The sequence below is a fragment of the Colletes latitarsis genome, chromosome 3 (genome assembly GCF_051014445.1).
Source record: "Colletes latitarsis isolate SP2378_abdomen chromosome 3, iyColLati1, whole genome shotgun sequence".
Classification (NCBI taxonomy): domain Eukaryota; kingdom Metazoa; phylum Arthropoda; class Insecta; order Hymenoptera; family Colletidae; genus Colletes; species Colletes latitarsis.
Window position 1 is genome coordinate 34481315 of NC_135136.1, and position 22342 is coordinate 34503656.

At 37.3% G+C, this 22342-nt stretch overlaps 1 protein-coding gene across 2 annotated transcripts in view; it reads right to left on the bottom strand.

Moving 5' to 3' along the window:
• LOC143340235 (uncharacterized) overlaps positions 1-22342 on the bottom strand; it is a 230975-nt gene that overhangs the window by 144119 nt on the left and 64514 nt on the right. Inside the window, exons 1-2 of one of the 2 annotated variants that reach the window (XM_076761947.1) lie at positions 999-1101; positions 775-928 (exon numbers count right to left, since the gene is read on the bottom strand). In XM_076761947.1, the coding sequence (XP_076618062.1) occupies positions 775-873 (99 nt within the window). In that variant the 5' untranslated portion in view covers positions 874-928; positions 999-1101. Of the gene's footprint in view, positions 1-774; positions 929-998; positions 1102-22342 lie in introns of those variants that run through there. The other variant, XM_076761946.1, reaches the window with a different exon arrangement.

Below are 22342 nucleotides of genomic sequence, written 5' to 3' on the forward strand. Positions count from 1 at the left end.
AAGAAATTTATTTAGTATTAATATGTGAAATAAAATAAGTGGATGATACTATATTTTCAGTTTTCTATTCCGAATCACCGATGAGTTTTATTTGCGAAAAAGAGTGCATTTTTGCAGAACGAAACAAATTTAGATCAGGCACGGACAATCAGTTTAGGGCGACGGGCCATAGAAGACTTTGTCCATCCTATTGCGGGCCAAACTAGTAAAAGAATGACGAACTGACGCGATAGTTCGAATTTCTAACATAAAATAAATGATAAAACTTGCGTCTAACTTAAATAAACAAGCCAAATCTGGCCCGCGAGCCCTAGGTTGTCCACATGTAATTTCGATGGACACGTCGTAAAAGAAATGAGAATTTAACGTAAACAAATTAAAACGAATATTCTTTTCTTTGTTGAAATTAGTATAGATATTGTGTTGGGAGAAAATTTCTTTGGATACATTTATTCTACGTTATGAGGATTAAAGCACTTTCTTCGGGAAACAGTAACAAAACAGTTTAATTTTTAATTAGTAACATTATGTGACCTCATAGTAAAGTATAATGAAGTTAAGAAAATAGTCAAAAATTGCTCCTGCGAATCTGGGTGCGCCACTAGCCTAAAATCTAGTTTTCCCCGTGTTTCTGGCACGTATTCTACTTATTCGATCGAACACCATATCGACACGAACGTCGATCGATGTAACAGGTGCAATCCTGACTGCCGAAGTCGACCAAGATAGAACTAACTTCCATATACGAGATTGTAAAACTTTGCAAAAACTTACCACCGTCAAGCTGTCTAACTCGCCCAGCCACTCGTTCAAAAGCTGTTCCGGATCTGTTTCGTTGTCGCTGTCCTCGCCTTCCTCCTCGTAGCGGTCCATGATGTTCGTCCTTAATCCAGCTTACGACCGTGGGCTATGTTATTTTTTCCACTCCCTGCAAGCATTAATTCCTCTTCATGAATACACCGTATTAGCGTGGATAAAGAAACAAAGCATAATTTAACCTCTTCCCGTACCATTTAGCTCGAGGAAATCCGGGCCCAAACGGTAGGTGTCAACGCGCGGTAAACAGACCAGACTGATGCTAAACTGCTTTGTAACAGAGGTTATAAGAAACGTAACCGATTCTTGTGGCGTACTGATAAGAACTAAAACTCAATGACGATCGCGATGTTTACGTTTGGGCCGGCTTTCAGTTCGCGAGTTTGGCTATCGTGAGATTTATGTTTAGGCCAAAATTTTCATCACGAGTCAGACTCGTTAAAGTACGGGAAAGGGTTAAAAATATAGATTCGAAAGGAACACAAACTCAAATTCATTGTCAGACTTCCTCAAAATCCGTAATACATCATGAAAAATATATTGCGTATCCTTAATAATGATACTTTTTGATTTATCCGTTTCAGATAAGCAGAATAATAGCGGTCGTGTTAACCATTCGAACACATTTTTCAAGACTGCGCGCACATATCGTTACATAACTTCCACAATTTTCATTAATTAGTGTTGAAAAAATTTGAAAGTATTCCCCAAAGATGAATAAAGAAGCTAGTCAAACTCCTGTATTGAAAATTTTTATGGTTCTTTTAGAAAAAATTCAAGAATAGAACCTTTTAGATTTGCGGAGGTCGTCAATTTGACGGGTTTCAAATTCCACATTTAAAGCTACAGAATTTAAAAATTATTTGTTAACAATTTATTTATAAATTTATATCGCGATTAAAAGAAAATTTTGATGAAATCGTCGACACAAATTAAGCGTTAAGGACAAATAAACTTATTTCTTCGACGCGACTGTGATTTCCTGACTTTGCAAAGAGAGAATTTGATCACGCAGTATCTTTCTTTTCGTTAGGCGAAGGTGCGTGCCTCAAATAGAGTTCAAAGCCCAAAATCACGCTAACAGGGTTTGTAAACGATTCGAAAGACGTACCCCTCGAAGGGGCTACGTCGACGCAAATTGCGTCGTTGAATGACAGACGTCAGACAGAGTTCGCGCCTCTGCGAATCGCGTGCAATTCGCTCCGAAATGGTGCCCGACGTCCCAACAAATATATTATGGAACGCACGAAAGAAACAAACGGGTAATTCAGCCGCGCCCCTGAACAGACTGACACTGACGTTCCAAATGACGATCGAGCATGGCCTCCATGCACGATTCGCTGGCGACATTATGGTTTACTCCAGCACAGACGAGGTACACGAGTAGATTTTACACCCAATGTATTTTTTGGCCCACTTTTCTGGGGCTCCAGAGACCCATTACCATTTTCGTGTCACCAACAGGTTACAAAAATAAACACAAGAGGAAGTGAGGCAGAAAAAGAAATTACAGAAACATTTCTGGCCACACATTATATTTATGGTAAAGAATTTTTTTCTCGGAAATGGTTAGGATTTCGAGGGTATGTCTATTGACCAAAAATGATTGTAATTGACCCCCGGAACCAAAAATAATTTCTTTTAAACGATTTGAAATTTTTTAATTTCGCTCAAATAACTTTTAGTTTCGTTTAGAATTTCTTACATACGACATTAGATACATTATTTAGATATTTGCTTCACTATCAAATTAGCTATTATCTACAGTCTATAGTATTAAACATATGTTTTTTTAAACATCAGTCAATATTTATATGCTTTTGTGGAACAACTGGTACATATGAATGTTGCTCGAAATCTTTCATAAACTCTGTAAGTACTAGATTCTATGGAGTTGCATCTCGAATTTGACAGGAGCGTCGTTTGATCGTGAATCACGCATCATCGCGACTGGGTGTTTTATTCAACTTCCCGCCGAACCAGAGACTATTAACCGACGATAATTGCGCTCACGTAACTGCCACCTGACGTGGCCGCCTGTCAGCTTTCCGATCTCGATAACGGAGGGGAAAAAAGATTGGGTCGACGATCAGGATCGCGTGCTCATGGCGAGATGCGAACGATTCGCGATAGCGTCACAGAGGCGACGGAAATGTGGTTCTTTCGTTAATTTGCTCATTCGACCGGCTGCTTTCGCGTCGATTGCGATAAAGGTTCTTCGCGCCACATTATCGTAATTTAAAAAGAAGAGATAACCGGGTTCCGGGTCGGAAGATAAGGTCATCTTTGCAATTTATCTTTGAGCTCCTTGGAAAATAAAATAAAAAGAAGGATTAAAAAGTGCGAATTTTATTTTTAGTTATTTGTCATCGGAATCGATCGTGTGGAAAGTATTGATTAAAAGTTTCACCAACTTTCCAGTATGAGTAATATCTGGAACCTAAAATTCAATTGTTACCTATTCTAATTTTTATACGAAAAATAATATTACAAACGTTTATATTTCACTAATGTATGAACAAATTCACGAGTCACTGTTTACTGAATCTTGGTAAACTATACAACATCTTTTTGAAGAATTCCTCGCACGTATTTATTGATATTTATGAAATATGTAAGCATTTTCTCGAAGCAAAATAATCATAATTGACTATTCTCCATATTCTAAAACGTGGTAGAAAGGAGTCGTATGGTTTAAGAAATAACCAAGATATTAAACTGATTCTAGTATGAGCTATAACAACGAGCATACTGAAGAGGTGCATCAAAGTGTCATAATGGAAACCAGTTAAAAAAAGTATACTTTCAATGAAAAGAATTTGGTTACAGAACATTGCGCGTATACGTACTGCAAAAAAAACTGTAAAAGAATCAATTTTTTGAAAGATTCGTAGCAGAATGGTCCCACGAGCGAATATTTGGTCGTGCATTTAAATGGGGAGCATTTCGTTGTTGCGTAGCCCGAACATGTCATACATTAAACATTCTAACAGAGGACGAAACAGGAACGAGATACGCAATACGCGGCTGGAAAAGAACGGGCTCCAATTGGAGCATTGAAGTTAGTCCGCTAACAACGCGTCGTGCGACTCGTGGAGTCGTGTCCCACTTTAGGACGACCCGAGCATGAAAAATGAAATACGAACGAGTGACCAGAAAAGCCGGTAGTGAGGGCACAAACGTGTGACGCCGACACACTCCTACCAAGACGTACGCAAACATTGAAAAAACAGGTTGTGGCGCCCAGAAGAGGTCCGCGAGACGCGCTCCTTGGTCGTTAGTCACGGCGCGCGTCGAGCTTGTTCGACGCAGGAACTTCAAAAAATTTTTGAACTACGGCCAAGTGGTTCATTGCTGAAGCGAGTCCAACGAGGAGCACGGCTTTCGACTGGCCGAATCATCCTTTTCCCATTCCGGTAGCCTTCGACCTGACGAGTGACGCGAAATCGAGAATGTAACATGTAAAAATGTACACTTTGACGCGTGAGATGCGACCTACTTTGTCCCAACTGGCGAAAGGATACATTCTAAAAATACGAGACACATCAATCATCTGCTTTTGGACTCTTATGGAAAACGCTACTCGTTAGATAGGTCGTTAGGGATTTGGATCTTCGAAAAAAGAAACGAAATTTCTGTGCTCTAGTGGTGGATTTGAAATCACTTTCTTTTAGCATTTCACTTGACTCTTGTTATTCAAACTGGCTTAAAAATTCTTGGCACATATTACGGTTTATTCATCTTGATGTTTTGACTGTCATGCGACAGTCACTAACTTTAGTTTCTAATAAGGACCCAAACAAAAAGGACAAAATGTTGATTTTATTCTAACTGTAATCTTTAAATATTATGGAGTGTCGAGTAAATTGCTAATAGAAACTAAAAATTGCAAATTGCACTAAAATGATTGTTATTACTATGGAAGGAACGGTGCATGTTAAACAGCTATTCGCAAAACACGTTCGAAAAGGATATAAGTACGTTTTTACAGTGAAAATATGCAGATAGCTTGCATCTTTTGCCACATTGTTGCATAAAAAACGTTAAGTGATTATAATTTACTATAATTATCTGTCATATCGTTACGTTCAACAGGCCATAACTCACTGTAACCTACCAGGAAGGTAACTGTCTTGAAAGTATCGTTTACTGTAATCTTACGAAATTGTAACGTATAACGTCCTGTGATGATTAGTTCCTTTAACGCCACGTTCACTTTGTTGCAAAACTTTCCTACAGAATGCGTGTGAAACTTCTGCAAAGGGTCAATTTTAATGGAATGTAGTACACAAGGGTATACAAGATAGGCTGATTAAACTTCTACTAGTCTGTTTAATACTTTGTTATAAACTTTTACTGCATAACCAGACAATTAATAGCGAAATATATTCGTAACTAGGTAAATTAAAAGCAACCGTACGAAAATTATTGCAGCTTGATTGAGAACATTTTAACTCAACCATTGTATACACCAAGCTACATTTGACTTTTATTTGCTGTGCATTGAAAAATTTTCTCAATGTAAAATTGTTCAAGACCAAAGATATAAATATACACGTATCTAGATTTTAATCTATACTAATCCAGTTCGTATCAAATGGAAAGTATATACAAAATAATTTGTTGGAAATTAAATTTAAAAACGTTTCTATTCTGTACTAATTTTTTATATACAGACACGACCAGAAAAAAAAGTTTCGAATCACCTACGTAACAGCTAATAAACAACGTATTTTACTGATATTAAATATTTGGTCAACGTCGTCTCTATCTACGGCGTTCTGGCTTCGATACGTCTCAGCAGAAAGATTTACAACTGCGCTGGAGGAAACCGAGCGAAACACTGTTGGCATCAAGACGTCCGTCCGTTGGTTTCCTGTACAACGCGGAACCAGTCTTTACAGAAAGACGGAAGAACGATACTGAAAACTGGGCTGGCGCTGACGGTTGTTAGTTAAAGTCACGGACAAAAAGATTTGTCTCGCGGAGCGGTTTCTCGATGAATTTCCCGGGCACTAGCGCGAATAACGCGTTTTGTAGGAACGAACGAAAGAGAAACGGTGGTTGTGCGGGTCACGTGACGTTGCTCCGCGCCCGGGTGATAATAAACATTCACCGGAACCAGCGGGTAAAAATGCCAACGGCTAAAAACATTCTTCAACGGAGGATCAAAGTGCAGCAATGTGGCGCGGACGAACGTGTGCAGCCCCAATGGAAAAGCTCAAAGCAAAGCGAAGTCGACCTCGCTCGCGGAAACGCGAAACTGCTCCAGACTTCGTCGTTGTTTGTTACAAAATAATTATTCGAAAAAAAACGCGACGCGTTCGTTTCCGTTTGGTGTTGCAATCCGAACGTATGCCAGAATTATTTGTCAAACGTTTCTTAAACGTCGCGCTGTGTAGCTGCGGCAAGAAAGGAAGCAAATTATAAAACGCTACGTTGTTGCACAATGTCCGTACCGTTCTTAAACGTCACGAGTTTTCTCGTCGTTTAATATTAAAATTGAATAAAAATTAAATGGGTCGATGATTTCGAAGGTAATAATGGCTGACACTTGTCCAAGAACGCTCGTTCAGTGTCTTTATGAATAACTGTGCGCTTTTTTATGCAATAGTACAGTAACAAGGTCGGTTGGTTAGCGTCACAGTAATCAATTTCCCTTTCCTGAGAAGTGACATGTTCAATGCAAACCATGTCATCCAGTAGCTTGCTGCGTCAAAGGTTATCTCCGTGCATTTATAGCTTATATAAAATTTCATTTTGTATAAGTATTATAAAATCTCTAACGGATCTATTTTAAATGTCCAACATTAAAACAAACAAACCTGTGCAGTATAGTTTGCCACAATAATTTCATATGCTACGTTAATAATCATTATCGTATTCCTGCTATTAGACTGTTATACATAAATGCTTCCCATTAAAATCATTTAATATCATAGTAATTCCGTACAAACGTTTTGCAGGAGCAGATAACGATCGTAACGATCGAACCACTGCGCGAACAAAGCCGACCAGGATGATGTTATCATCGTCCTCGGCACGACTGACTTTGAATTACGTCGTTTGCTCTGGTAGCCGTGACGCGAAAGCTATCATGACCGTGGGCAACAACTTTTTTTTTCGTTCCATGCGCCGCGTGAAAAGCAGCGAATGTCGGGGTGGATTTGTTTTTCACTGTTCTTGTGCCTCTAAACGACCACTTCAGACATCGATCGAAGCCACGGCTCACGTCGTTAGCCACAAAGTGACAGCGTGTGACGAGCAACTTGCCACTCGAAACTGCCGGAACCCTGTTTAATCCTTAATTGGTGACGCGAGTTATTCCAGAGAACGTTGAAGCACGTTGATTTTCGTCACCATTCGTGGCAAACAATTTTTCCTATTAAATCTCTCATAATTAATTATAATATCGTCTCGTTACCAAACGAGTAATCATTACCAAGGGAAAACTGAGAAACAGAGCAAGAACTGAAGATGAGAACAGTAATCGGACAGTTAAAGCGTTAAATTACCCCTTGAAAAAATTTTGCATTTTTTCAAAGCGTGCACAACTGTGTACCTCTGACCTTTACATTTTTATTTTATATGGTATTTTTGTATTTGAAGAGTTCATTTTTGTTGATGTCAATAATACAAACAAGAATTTTGACAGATTGTATATTGCTTATGGACTTCTTCAGAAAAATTGTATGTCTCTTGTGACTCGATTAATTAAACGTGGTAGTAATTTCGTTGAAACATTAATCTGATTAATTTCAATTTGCTGCAATTTCCAATACTAGGCGCGAATCTTGCAAACACGATGTACTCGCGAGACTTTGAAACCCGGTCAATTATCTCGCTGATACTCCAAGACAATTATATTCCTCGCCTCGGTGTCCTTATTACTGATCTTCCTTCCTCGTGCAATCGTGCCGCATAACCTCCGAGATTCGAGGACAGATGCTACGGGAGATTAATAATAGGAACCTTCGCAGTCGAGGTCTTGGAACGCACTCTCGAATGCATCTTAAAGCGGATTGCGCGAATGCTCGTCGTTCCGCGAATTTCAGCATTGCGGATTCGACTCTACCGTATTATTGTAATTACGGATTTTCCATTTTCAATATCAGGAGGCCCGAAGTGCACCATTACGCTCAAATAAGACGACGCTGGAACGCTGATTCAACAATGTTCCAAATCGAGATGATTTTAATAATAATTTATTGTGAAAAAAGCCTATTGTAGCAAGTAAAAAATTTGCTACTATGCAGACTCTGGTTATTAGAATTTTAATGGATATTTTGTAGCAAAATGGTTCGTAGAGTGATATTGGATTGTTAAAAATTTCTTACAAACATGGCTTCTGTATTACGATATGATTCGACGACTTGAGGAGTCATGGCTTCGATCGACCAAGTGTATCTACTAGCTATCGTCTACTATGACTACTTTCAAGGCTATTCAGCAAGGACATGATGAACACTAATTCATTGTATCCCATTGGTTCTAATGCTTAGGGGGAGACACGACGTTCGAAGATCGACCCCGTTCTGACGGACTATCTATTAACGACGAAGACTTATTGCGTGTAGATTTCAAAGAGAAACTGAACGCCACAATCCACAAATTAACGACGATCCACGTGGTGCACCAACATAGACATTCGTGAAACTAATTTATTAGTAAACAGAAAAACGTACACAGAAATACAAAATTATGTTTCTACAAAATTTCTCACTGGAACTATTCGATCTTGTTCATCGTGATACAAATGAACGACCACACGCGTTTCAATCCGCCGTTCATAAACGCACAGTATGCCGTTTTATGACAGCGTCATACTACCATCCAGCATTACTCACGATGGATTGTACAACTTCGCACGTTTTACAATTATCGTTCAAGTCGTTGTAACAACCATAATTCTATAATTTATAGTACGATAAATCGTTATGTCTGCAGCCGCTATTAAGTAAATTTATACTCATACTCGAGGCTCTAATAAAAGTGTACACTAAACGTATACGCTTTTACGTAAATCGTAAGACGTTTTTCGTAACTGAGTTTACGTAGTCCGAGAACATAAAGAAATTTACAATGTGATTTGTGAATATGAAAGCTTGAAATATCTCGCGTAATACTGAGTTTTTAAACATTGTAATACTTTGTACCGATTGGTTGACGCGACCTGTACACATCTAGTATCGAAAATATTCATAGCCCCAGCGAACGCAAGCTTTTGTCGACAAAATCAGTATGCACGCTAATCTACTAGTAAACGTATTCATCGACTAATCCCACGCTATTACCGTAACATGGACGCGAAACTTCATCATCGTTTCCCCCGTTCACCGTAATTCACGAAAATCTCCGGGACCCGCGTTCATTAACGCCCGCTACAAAAGGAAGCCGATCAACGTCAACTTTGCTCCTCGTCGACGAACCACGAAGCACGCTGGATCGACCGAAAGAAAAGAAAATTAACGGAGACAACCTGTCACAAGTTCCGACGTTTTAATACCGCTTTAATTAGGGAAAATAATTACCATTTTCGTAAATATATTAATTCAAACATTTACGGTGCACGCTATTAAAATAGTTTAAGTATATCGAGAATATGATTTTATTTAATTTGTTCCTTTTATGGAACAAGTCAAAGTTTCATTTTTCTGTTGTAAAATTTATTTAAAATTATTTACAAATTACAAATATATTACGATAATATAAATAATTTCCATTTCTACTTTATTTTTTATTAATAATACAACTCCTGCAGTAATAGAATCATTTTTTAAAGATGCTGGAGACACTTTTTGTACAACTATATTGATATCACAATTTCAGATGCTGAGAGTTTACAATATAAATTCTATGCTTACCCTGCATTTAAACTTTCGTTTAACAAACAAAAAAATTCGACAAACCCTTGAAACTGATGTAACGACCAATAAAGTATTGTTTCAATAACGCGACCCGCGTTCGAATTAATTTGCGCAATACTGTAAATCGGAAAGTAAAAAAAAAAAAGACTAAAAAGACAAAAAGCGGTTTCCGTGTATAAGGGGTGATATGCAAAGTTTGCGAGGAATACCGGCGAATTAACCGCAGAAATCGATTTACTTCGGGCGGGGTTAAGTAACATTTTATGTAGCCGTGTACAGGATCGAAGGCTGCACGGTTCGTGGCTGTAAATCAGCCCGAAGAAAGCCTCTGGCTGGCTTTCCTGTGCCTACGCCGGTTCCGCGCGGGCTATAATTAATGACCGATTAATGGTGTCGCGATAAATTCTTATTTTTGCAGAGGCCGCGGTGACACACTCGATTCGCCGACACGTACACCGAACTGTCTTTAATTCAGGGCTTGTTTTGCTCCGTAAACGAGACGCCGCAGTTAATACGTGCATCGTTTGCATATCGGGGTGAACAGGAAAATGAAAAACGACCGCGTTATGGGAGCCTGAAAGTACAGTTCGCTGCAAACTGGAATAAAAACTCTGTCCCGGCCGGGGAAAAAACGAGAATCGAGCGAATCGGTGGACCATGATTCGAGCCTGGATCTATGTTTCCGTGGCTCAAGAAATGGAATGTACGGGCAAACGGAAAATAAATCTACTCGCGTAGCTCTTGCATAATTCCACAAAGTGATTCGGTTAAATGGCTAATGATTCTAGACAAAAGATTAAATACGATCTAAATGTGCTCGGCTAAAGATTTAAAATGAATAAATTGCGATGGTTGATAGACAGGCTTTCAAAATTAAATCTAGAAAACAAGCTACCGATGTGTGAAACTATATTAAAACCGGTCTGAACGTATGGTATCCGATTATGAGGTGCAGCTAGTTATTCGAATATTAAAATTTCTCAAAGATACCGATCGAAAATACTCCTTGGCGATAACTACTGTTAAGGAAGAGATATCGAATTCCATCGAACGCCATATAAAACAATTATCAGAACATGTAAACCCAATTAAACAATTGCATGTGCATTAAAGTTTGGCAAACAAATATGCTAATAAATAAATCTAGTTTCCTGTTGTTTTCTTATATTTATTTTATATGTATAATTATTGTTTTATTCCGTCGTATTTACTTATAATTCTCATAGGAATTGACTGTAGTTGACTCTAAGTAATAAAAAAAGAATCTTTCTATATATTTTCAAGCATGTGGATGTCTATTAGCTCCTTTTAGGTATGTTGTGAATACCAGAAATTGTGGGAAATGCATAATAAACGAGCCTCATGCAACAAAAGTACCAGTGCAGAATATGCAATAAGGAATCATAAACTATTCAACATATAATAGAGGCATGCACAATAATAGCTACAATGGAATACAAATATTGGCATGATGAACTAGCGAACATTAGGTTATATTATACACCAGAGGTTAGCAATAGTGTGTAAATTAATCTCAGAATACACCCTGCAATGTAGATACAAATTAGAGAGCGAGAGAGAGTACTATAACACGAGAGCTACATCCTATTCTGGGATATAACGATGCTAACAGAGAGAACAATAATATACGATAGACCAGAGGTCGTATTGCACGCAAAACAAATAAGACAGTATGCGTTATTCATATTGCAATATTAAACACACAGAATATACGGACAGTAATAAGGAAAACTTTGGAATATTGTATTTATAGGTGATATTAAATTACCCACAACGAGGAAAAGTTACAAAAAAATAAGTAGTACAATTTATTACTTTTATATTTCCTCCTAATATATATTTAAAGGTGATATTAAATTACCTACAACGAGGAAAAGCGTTTAAGTCAGAAGAAAATAAATGGTAAAACTTATTACTTTTATATTTCCTCATAATATATAGAATTACCAGTTCTTATCCTCTTTCAGACTTGACAGAGAAATCGTACCGAATTGATTCGTAAAATGATAAAATGGAAACATTTATAAAATAATTAAGAATATTCTCTTGTACTGCAGGAAAATATTGATTTAAAAAATAAAAATGGAATATATTCGATAAGGCACAATCGAAAAAATTACAGAGGTATCAAAGCCTAATCTTACTTAAGTTGTAAATGATGATTTCACTTTTGAACGTAAGTTATAAATCGACAGATATTATATCATAATATTAATCTTAATCAATTAATTATCACTACAAATTTGTTTGATAAGAGAAGACTTTTTCTATTGCGACATACAATAGAGTACGACTGGGACATCAGCATAAGTAGAAATAGAGAGTAATGGACAGTCGCGAGTAGTAAATCGCATTCGATTATCTCAAAAACGAAGCATTATACTCCTAAATTTTATTCTACAATTTTAACTTATTCTTTCACGTAAAATCACCTTTTCCCTGGCTGTACCGATTGTCAAAACACTCGAATAATTTTCTTTAAAATTCCATATTTACTTTACACAAACTTTTGTATATAAATATGCCATACTATTAGAAAGAATTCTAAAAAATTCAAGCATCGTTTCTTATGTTCTACAATGTATTACACGTATTTATGACTTTTCAATAGAAAATTAAAACAATACAAATGGTAAGGGATTAAAGTCGTTCATTTTATCCGAACAAAATCCTGTTTCTTTTTCTTTACGCAGCGACCCCAAACTTTTAGTCGACAGCATACGCTCACGAGTGGCAGAGAACGGGGAATTTGAGATGTTTTTCAGAATCCAAATAGGTTAACCGGAAGGAAAAGAATGTTCGTTACAAAGTGCTCGGCTCTGCGTTGTTCCGCGGGCAGAAACAATTTTGCACGCGTCAGTTCATCCTCCGGGCGTTGAAATCGCGACGCGAGGTCGGGAAACCGTTTCAATGGGTCAGATTCGCGAAAAATGCTCCGTCGGTGCCGGAATTTATTGGATTTCACCGAGTCGTTCCGCAATTACTTGGAATACCACGAACGATTCGCGCGCATGGAACACATTCGCGACGCGAATGACAAATGGACCTGACGTAATTCGCAAAGACGATTCACCGCTATTGGGATTCCGAGCTCGTCTTCCCGATGATAAGCGGACTTTCGTTTTTGTCTTCGACATTTTCTGCGTCGCGTGCAACGTTAAAAGAACAATTATCGACGAAATTCAGAGTCAACGAAACACGAACATCTTGTTTGCCCTGAATAATTGAAAACCAAAACAATCGTTGGTATCTAGAACGAAATTCAAGTAGCATTTGTGTTGGAGGAATCTTCATTGTTCGTGAAGTTAGGCTATGTTTGGAACTAGGAGGAATTTAGATGTTCGTATATTTGATACTGTACAATGTTGGGAATTTCTTAATTCAATTTTATTATATTTAGAATATAATATGAGTATCTTTTAACCATAGAAAATAATTCAAGACCTAGAAGGTTGATATCTTACAGTTATCTGAATCAAAACCAAGTTAACTCAAGACTATTAACAAAAGACGTATTCGTAACGTAAATTCATTGTTAGTCCTAGTGTAATATAAAATATATTCACTTTATTCGATATCCAGAACAAAATAAAATAATACTGTCTTCTGTTAAACATGTGAACTTGACAACCAGAATCATTAAACATGAATTATTATTATTATTGGATCGGTACGTTTTCGATAATAGTTTTGATGCGTTTTAGCAAACTGATTACGAAACTTTGAAGTATTTTGTAATGCTTCTGTATCCGTGAATCATATCACTATAATCATGAAACGTTCGTGTCGCTCTGTATGTAATTGTTTCCTATAAACGATGCAAATTCGCCAACTTCCGAAGCCGATAATTTCGCGTTTTCAATAATGCAATGAATCACGCGACTGAGCAATAAGCTGGATGCCTCCGAGCGTCGATAACATTAAATCATCGTGTAGCCAACGAGGCCTTGCGATCGTCAATTTTATGTAATACCGAGTTAGAGACAAACCGGAGGCGACGCCTTTTCTTGCGCGTATACGCAACTATGTCATCGTCAAATATAAGTATACCGACGAAGAAACGATAGAATATATGTATCGATAAATCAATTACGATAGATCAGTTCTAGGGAAAATATTCTAGGGACATATTGGATCGAACAATGTTGATATCCAATATCTGTAACAATCGTTTGTAAAACCAGTGGTATTACATTCTTTGTCCGAACTATTGAATTCACGCAAATATGAATCTTTCAGCGAATAGTATTGATAAGAATTGAACAATTTAACATATAACATCGTTGTCGAGGTTAACACTGTTTAATATTATACAGTAGAAATACGAAGAGTTTCGAGTAAGAGCGTTCCAAAGTTCCGCCTTCAGAAGCTTTAAGTTTCAAGACCTTCCAAAGCTCCTTTTTATAATCTGGGGCTCGCATCTCGGCTGCCACTTAAAATGTAGCGAAGTTAAGAGAACATAAATACTTGCTAGCCACTTTTTAGAAGCATGACTGGGCCATTCGTGGCTTAAATTTTAACATTTACACTCCTGTTCGCGAGTCATCGAAGATTTAGTAAGAATTCAGAACAAAAGAACAAAGCGGCTTGCTTTTGATAGTTTTTATTTAACGCTGCGTTGCATGACGTTTATAAATAGCTGTGACGAAGTATAACAGTAGCACGGGGCAAAGCGCGGGGCAATTTATAAATCGATGGAAAATTTAATTTAGCGCGTCAGTGATTACTGACGGATAACGTCAACCAACAATGTTCATAAGCCATGAAGGCCTCCATCTAGGCGGCTTTTCCCTTTCGACCTGTTCACTGAATATTTTATTACACGATATTTAAATATAGCGGCGATAAAAATACGCAACGAAAGAGGGATGAAAGAGACAATTACTACACTAATTACAAATCGATAGAAAAGAACGACTTTAAACTATTAATGCGAGAAACGTTGAATGTTACGTGTTGAATATATTGTGTCAGTTGGAAAATATTAACATTGTTTGTTAAAAACGATTAAGAGATAGCACAATCAGGAATTGTAAAAATAAAAACAATAAATAAATACAATCTTTCAGTTTAGATTTCACGTGTATTTTCGAAATACGTTTATATCATAATACTGTAGGTTTGAAATATGTTTCAATAGAGCTATGGAAATTAATCTAATATGAATGTCAAAGAAGTTTAATTTACTGACAGTTCAACGCTGATAGCAAATCATTTTAACCAACAATGTTCCCATTAATGACGACTCAACAAAAAACACACGCTTGGATGATCTCTCACTCGAGGTTTTTCATTCAACGTTTCATGTTCGAACGTTCAAAGATAACTATGATAACATCATCGTATGTCAGACGAGTCTTCACAACAGCCACAAAGGACTGAAATAAAATACAATCATTACCATGCAAATTACAAATCGATGGACAAAGTTATTGAATAAGTCATAATAATACTATCGTTCATAATAATACTATACAAATTGATTCTGGCAGTTTGAACGAGTTAATACCTTTTTTTAAATACAAAACCAGACAATTAGAAATAGTGAAGCGATGTACGAATTATCGATCCATCTTTCTCATCTATCACTCATAAACAATATTATCTGATAAATTTGGTGATTACCATTGGAATTTTATCTCGAGATTGGCTCAATTTTTGATTTACTTTGGAACTTATTACTTTTAATGTTTGTTTTACTTTTAATTAACTTTCTTTTTATTTACTACTAATACTACCTTCGATCGTAATTCCTTTACAGCTACAATTTGCTTTTGAATAAAACAGCATAATTTGTTTAATAATTATAGCGTATAATAAATATTTCACGGGATATTTCGGTCCCATAAGTGGCACATTCGGACATTCACATTACAAATTCAACTGTCCTCAGGGTCTTAAGTGAATTTAATATTGAAACCGGATATTGAATTGAAACATACGATCGATAATCATAAAATGTAAGGGGCATACACAAACATAACATTATACCGTAAATACGATGAAATATTCGATACTTTCTACAGAATGTTTGGAACGTTTGATGCGGTAAAGCAATTATCTGACATAAAATACGAAATATTTCACCAAATTATTACAAAGAAATGACAATTTTATTCAAAGAAAAGTTTCAATCATATTTTACAAGTGCATTAAAATAAACATTGAGATTACCTGCTCGAACAAGACTATAAAGATTCATCGTAATCTTTCCAAACATGAAATTTAAAAAGAGCGAAATCGAAAATTTATTTTTTCGCGGTAGAGCTATCAATGTAAAATCGACTCGTAAAAGCAACCGAGCGAGTCCTTTCGTTTTTCATTATTTCGTTCGACGATCGTTCGTTGTTGTTCGACGAACAAAGGGCAACCTACGAGCGACGTATTTTACAAACGAATTCCGCGCGACGACGGAACGTAATCGCGAGCGCAACAATTACACGGCGATTGCGATGCAAATTACGAATCGGCGGAAAATTTAATTTAGCGAGCGCGAATAAATTAATACGAACGTGTGCGGTAATTACGCGCGGGGGCGTCGCGGCCGCCGTCTCGAGAGAAATTAACTTGTTACTCCTTCCACGCTTTTGCGCTTTCAATAAAAGACAAGTTCGTTTCGTCGTACGCGTTCGCGCGGCAAAACCGACAGTTTAGATTCTCCACGGACGCCGACTGGCAGCTGGATTCTATCGATTCTATTAATTCGATCCGCATTATCCTGGCGGACAGAAACACGCGCGCGTGCCAATTTGTATTTCCAGCCGGGCATGGGAAAACAATGGAAACGAATTTCATCGAGTCCCGTCTAGACGGCGGAGAAAATGTTGTCGAATGATTTTCAATGTACACCGGTTTGAAAAAGTTTACGCGCGCGCGAGCAGAATTTTTAAATTACTTTATCAACGGGTACTGTGTTTACAGGAATTTTCATGTACAATGTTATAAATAAACGGTGCAGCCAATTTCAGCACCCATAGTTTCAGTAAAAACATGTCGTATTTTTCGTAAACTGATTGACCACCAAATACGTACGTCAAAGATCAATACTTGGGTTTAAATCAATATCTGTTATATCTCAGTTTCGATTAGTAATAGATAGTCAAGTACGAGAGTTCATGCTTGTTCTTCGATTAAACTATAGACAAATAGTTGGTCTTGTTCCTTGCGTAACTCGGATCTCAAAGTGGCCCATATTGGATTAATTTGTGATATAGATAGCATGGTTGTTTATCGAAGTTGGAATAGAACGTCATAAATTCACAACCTACGCTGCAATGTTTAAGGATAAAGTGACCGTCGTTTAACGATTCGTAAACAGTTCTCCAACTTTTTATACGGAGTGATCTATTGTAATATAGAATAGTTTATTATATTTCAAAATTGCAAAACACAACGACGTTTCAAGATTATTTGAGTATTTCTTTTAAACACGAACAAAATGTTACACGGTCGTTTTAAATAATTTCAAAGTAAACTATTGGTTTAACTTAAAAATAAGTTTTGATTTAAAATAAAGTTTGATATTCTGTTGGAAGAACAGAAGCATATTTCTAGATCTACGATGACTCGCTGCCTCGACGAAAATATTTTCGACTTTGAACGAATGACTAACAGCTTCGAAGCGCTCTCTTCGATTAAATTTTAATTTTCTGAATTCAAACTTGACGTTAACATAACACGGTAGAATATGTAAATTAAATCATAATATTATGCAAGATTGTTAAATCTACAGCACCACGTGCACTGAATATCGATCTATGTTTATAGAGGCAACAAAGTTGTGCCTCCAAGAAGGATTGAAAACACATTTAGAACAACATGGTACCTGCAATATACATAATATTTTTTTATAATAACCAATTAGGATAGACTAATATTACACGGAGAACAACACGTAGAGAATATGATATTTTAATAGACATATAAAATTAATAAAATAATAATTTGACTCTATCGCAGACGACCTACGATAACTTTTTAAAAGCTAAAAGGATTAAGTTATAGAGGAACAAAAATGTTCTCTTTCCTTAGTTCGCGAGAAGGTCGAGATTGAGAAATACCGATCCACAGTATGAAACCGATTGTATCGTAAAAAATTTGCTTCCGAGAATGCTTGTAGATGCGGGGAAAATGTTTCCTGCCAAAGGTACAGGATAAAGTTGTGCTCCAATCAAAGCACAAAACATGTAGCTGAAAAACACGGACGTTTGTTCGCGGCTAGGAGAGATACACAACCTGCGAGTGTGAATGGAGGATTACCGAGTGTGTTTGCGAAAGCAGCTGTTCCCACCTTGCAGTTACACGCGACAGCGCTGCATTTCATCGACAAGCGTAGAAACGTATCGTAGGACGTCGGTAATTACGAAGACCGAGCCGGGGAATGAGAGAAACGAGTTTACAGCGAGCTGCTAGTGCCCTTACTAGGTTTTGTCCTGACATGACGCGACAGAATGAACGCGACGGGTATTATGCAATTATATCAACACGACGAAATAACTGAGAGTCATGTACAGACGTGTTGCGCGTTAAAAAGTATAGCAAAAAATCGGAGTGTAATTTAAATAAATAAATAGAAGTCTTTAAAAAATACTAGATTACTTCATGAATCCTCTTCTTCAAAATGTATAATTTTAATTGGATCAAGATGAAAGGGTGAGATGTGTGATAACCTAGTCCCAGAGTTACAGTACTGTTTGAATTAAGGATCTTACTTCTAAACTTTTAACTTGACGTATGTCGAAACTTTAATTAAAATTTATATTCTTATAGTGACAATAAAAATATTTGAACAGCTTATAATTATGTGTATCGCACCAAGAAAGCGAGAAAGAATTGTGAACCTAGCCAATTATACTCTACTATCGCGGAAAGATATTGCTAAAGAATGTGGTGCGAGCCAGGCGGCATTAAACAAGATTTTAAAAGAAAAAAGAAAAACTGGATCGGTTGACGCGATGCGAAAAGGGAAACACGCGAGAAAAAGGACGACTGCCCCTCGCGATGAAGCTGTTTTAATAAGAAATTGCAAAATAAACCACGGGAAAACTAGTTTCGATTTGCAGCAAGATTTAACCAAGGTTGAAGTAATTGTACATGACTCGACGGTAGGCGAAGGCTCATAGAATATGGAAGAAAGGCTGTTTTGCCGTGGAAGGAGTAATTTTTAACCGGCAGAGTGGAAAAACAGAGACTATTGTTCGAGGAAAATTTAGTAGAGCGATCTTCGTTTGTAATAAAGAGCGACAACGAAAACCAAATGTTTTTGAATAGTTAGGTGGATCTGGTTGAACTACTTTCATCTTTCGAAAGATATTCCCAACACAAAATTCGCTGTAACTCGTAAAGAAGGTCAAATAGAATTTTCATGAGCAGAATCATTGCTGCACATCTAACGAATATTGCTGATGCAAAACAATCGACTGAAAACAACGTTTTCTTTTCTGAAATAACTCGAGTATCTACCGTCATAGTCACTGATAATCTGATAATTACACAATTTCTCCACGTTTTGGCGACGGAATCACGAACGATGGGCAGAGAACTATGTCATCGGGCGTTTTCTTTCGGATCGTTCGAGCGATTCGGCCTGAATTTTCCGGAAAAATGATTCGCGATGAACGTCAGTGGGTCAATCGCGCGGTTCTCTATCGAACAGGAAGAGATCGGTGCTCGGAGAAAGGAAAGAATGCGCTCACGGTGTACCGGTCTGCGTGTCCTTGCAAGGTTTTCTTGTGAAACGATTCGATGGAGCGGACGTAACTCTCGACCAGCGTAGGTCGCGTAGATGCACGGAACATAGACCGAGATATCGATTGCTCGATTAATAATGCAACGACCTGGCAGGGCTCCCCGGCTCGACACCGCCAGCGACATTCATTACGTAACGCGTACTCGTCTTTCGCTTCAAGAAACAAGAGTTCTCGACAATGTTGTTGCATCTAAGGACAGGGTTTCTCCTGTTTATCGATACGCTTCTGTCCGACCAACCATATCCGGACCAAACACCCTCCCATTGGGGTTGCACGAGCTACAAAGTGAGCTACGTTTGACAGTCAACTTTCGAAAATATTTCTTTTCTTTTTGAACGTGCATAGAAACACGTTCCTATCGTTGAAATTTAAATAGAAGACGAGGCAGTCCGAACCATGAACATTAGTTACTTTACTGTATAGTTTGTAGAGCGTTATTAAATCAAGATGTTGTAGCAAGCTTGGCCTTCGATGTTCGGGGAAGTCGAGATAAATTGTACCCGTCAAGGTTCCTTGGAAGAAACGTGGTTGTACAATATTATTATTAACCAATCCAAACGTTTACTGACCGTCGATGGTCGATTGGTCTACGAGAATTTTCTTGGGGCCAGCAATCGTGTCTAATCGATCAGCATTGTGAAATCTAACTTCGTCGGTGAATAGAACGTAATGGGAAAAAATGGATCACGTGTAACATTTTTCTTTCTGCCTACCGACAAAAACTAGCTTGTAGTTATCCAACTGTTGCGTCGGATACACGCGATCGAGATGGCGACGTTGCTTTCTTACTATGTCAAATGCAATTAATTTACCTAGAATTACCCTCCACGGCGATGAAACTCGTCAAAGAAATTTCTAAAGCATAGGAATTTGTTACACCACGCAGATCGCCACGTATGGATAGCACGATTGCCACATATGGAACAACTAGGCGAATTTTCAAATCCATTTAGTCCTTCATCGATACACTGATTAACATTTCCCGTAAAAAAAGAAAAAATATCAATTTTTGTTTGTAGTTTGTATTCAAAAAATTGACGAACCATTTACTATATAATAGATATAGTTTAAAGAAGTGACGTTTGTCTGAAAGCTTATTTTACAAATTACAAATATGTGAGGGTTAATTCCCACCTCTTAAAGTGAATTTTTACTGTAATTTAGGATTATTTTCTTCGAAAGCCCTGTTACCACGTGGCCTTCGAAAATTGCTGTAAAGGACGCGAAATCTTCTGCAATTTCGTGTCGTAATCTCGCCTCGGCCGTGATCCAGGCGCGTCTCAAGCGTTTTTAACGGCGTCGATTTCTCGCGAGTAACTCTCGTTGAAACGAGATACCAGCTACTGAATGCCGTGTAAATTGGTGGCTTCACGCGCGATCAGGTTTCGCGAACTACGATGCAACGCGCGTTGAACAAACAATCACGCGCTACTGTAAATCGTTAATTTAGAAACTACGCTCTCGGGTGTAATTAGTCGCGATTATTCGGGCAACTCCTCGGGCAATACGGTCGAAATTGATTCTACGGGAGGAAAAGAATCGATCGACGGGTAGGATTCGAACCTGAATTTCTCATTTCCCAGACGGCTGCTTCGAGCGATTGAATTATACATGCCATTGACGGTCTCTTACTCTCAGGCTAATGCACTGCTTAAAATAATTCAAGGATCGTCTACTTACATAACTCTATCGTTTCGTAAAGTATCTGAACGTGAAAACTTTAATACGATATCGAGCTTTCACTGAAAACTTTATTATATTAAATGGAGAGTATTTGGTCCCTTCGCGATATTCGATTTATTCGTTTGAACGATAGGGAAACTGTTAAATTAATTTTTCAAAGTGGAGAAATATAATCGTCCGAAAATTTAATTACTTTTTTATACATATTTATCTATATTAAAAAAAGTATCGTGAAATCTCAGATGATTTAATAATATAAAGAACATTTTTATTTTCGTTGTATTTTATTCACAACATGTGACAATTAAAAACGAAGATTAGTACTGTTACTATTGAAAACAAAATTCGATTTATTCATTTTGTCAATATTCGAACCAGATATACAAATCTGATGGTGCTTCACCATGTGAAATTGTAGAATTCGAAATAACACGAAAGCCGATCGCTAAATCTCGAGAGAGAATCCCATTTATTGAGCCATTTTGAAAAAAAGAAATAGTCCAATCGGATCGTCGAACTGTTGGTACGAATCCAAATGTGTTGTTTGCCGTTCGATTATAACTTTAGTTTTTGTAAATACCGTCCGATATACGCGATAAAAATACACAGATAAACGATACTGAAGCTAAAAGTAAAACCTCGAAAGTGAATTTTACTTTTAAATATTACAAAGAAAAAATATTTGACTAATGTAACTGCTGGACCACTGCTTAACATTTCTTTGATTTTCATAAAAATTGCTTAACTTACAGCTCATCATATTGTCTATATAGAAAAATTGAATGACTCTTGCTTGTTGGTAGCTATTGTTGAACAACGATCCATTAATCCGCGTTTTTGTTTGCATACCAAAGGATTCGCGATGATAAATGAAGCAATGAATCAGTTTCTAAACGTGCATCTAAAGAGGTATCGCGCTGTGTAGTATGTAAATTTTGGACAGAAAAAGAGATGTTAGGTAGGAATGACTTCGTTTGCTATTGTAATTTCTCATTCGTTCCTGGAAGAATTTACATATTTCAGCCGTTTTTCTACGCGCTTCAAAGACTATATTCTAGCGATACAAAAGGGAAAAGCATGCCAACACGAGTGTTTCATTTTGTCTGTTGACGCATCAAAGTGGTTCTTGAAAAATGTTTCCTCTATTTTTTGAATCCATTATGGTTGAATATTTTTTAGGTGGAATGGATTATAGAACGTGCTTCA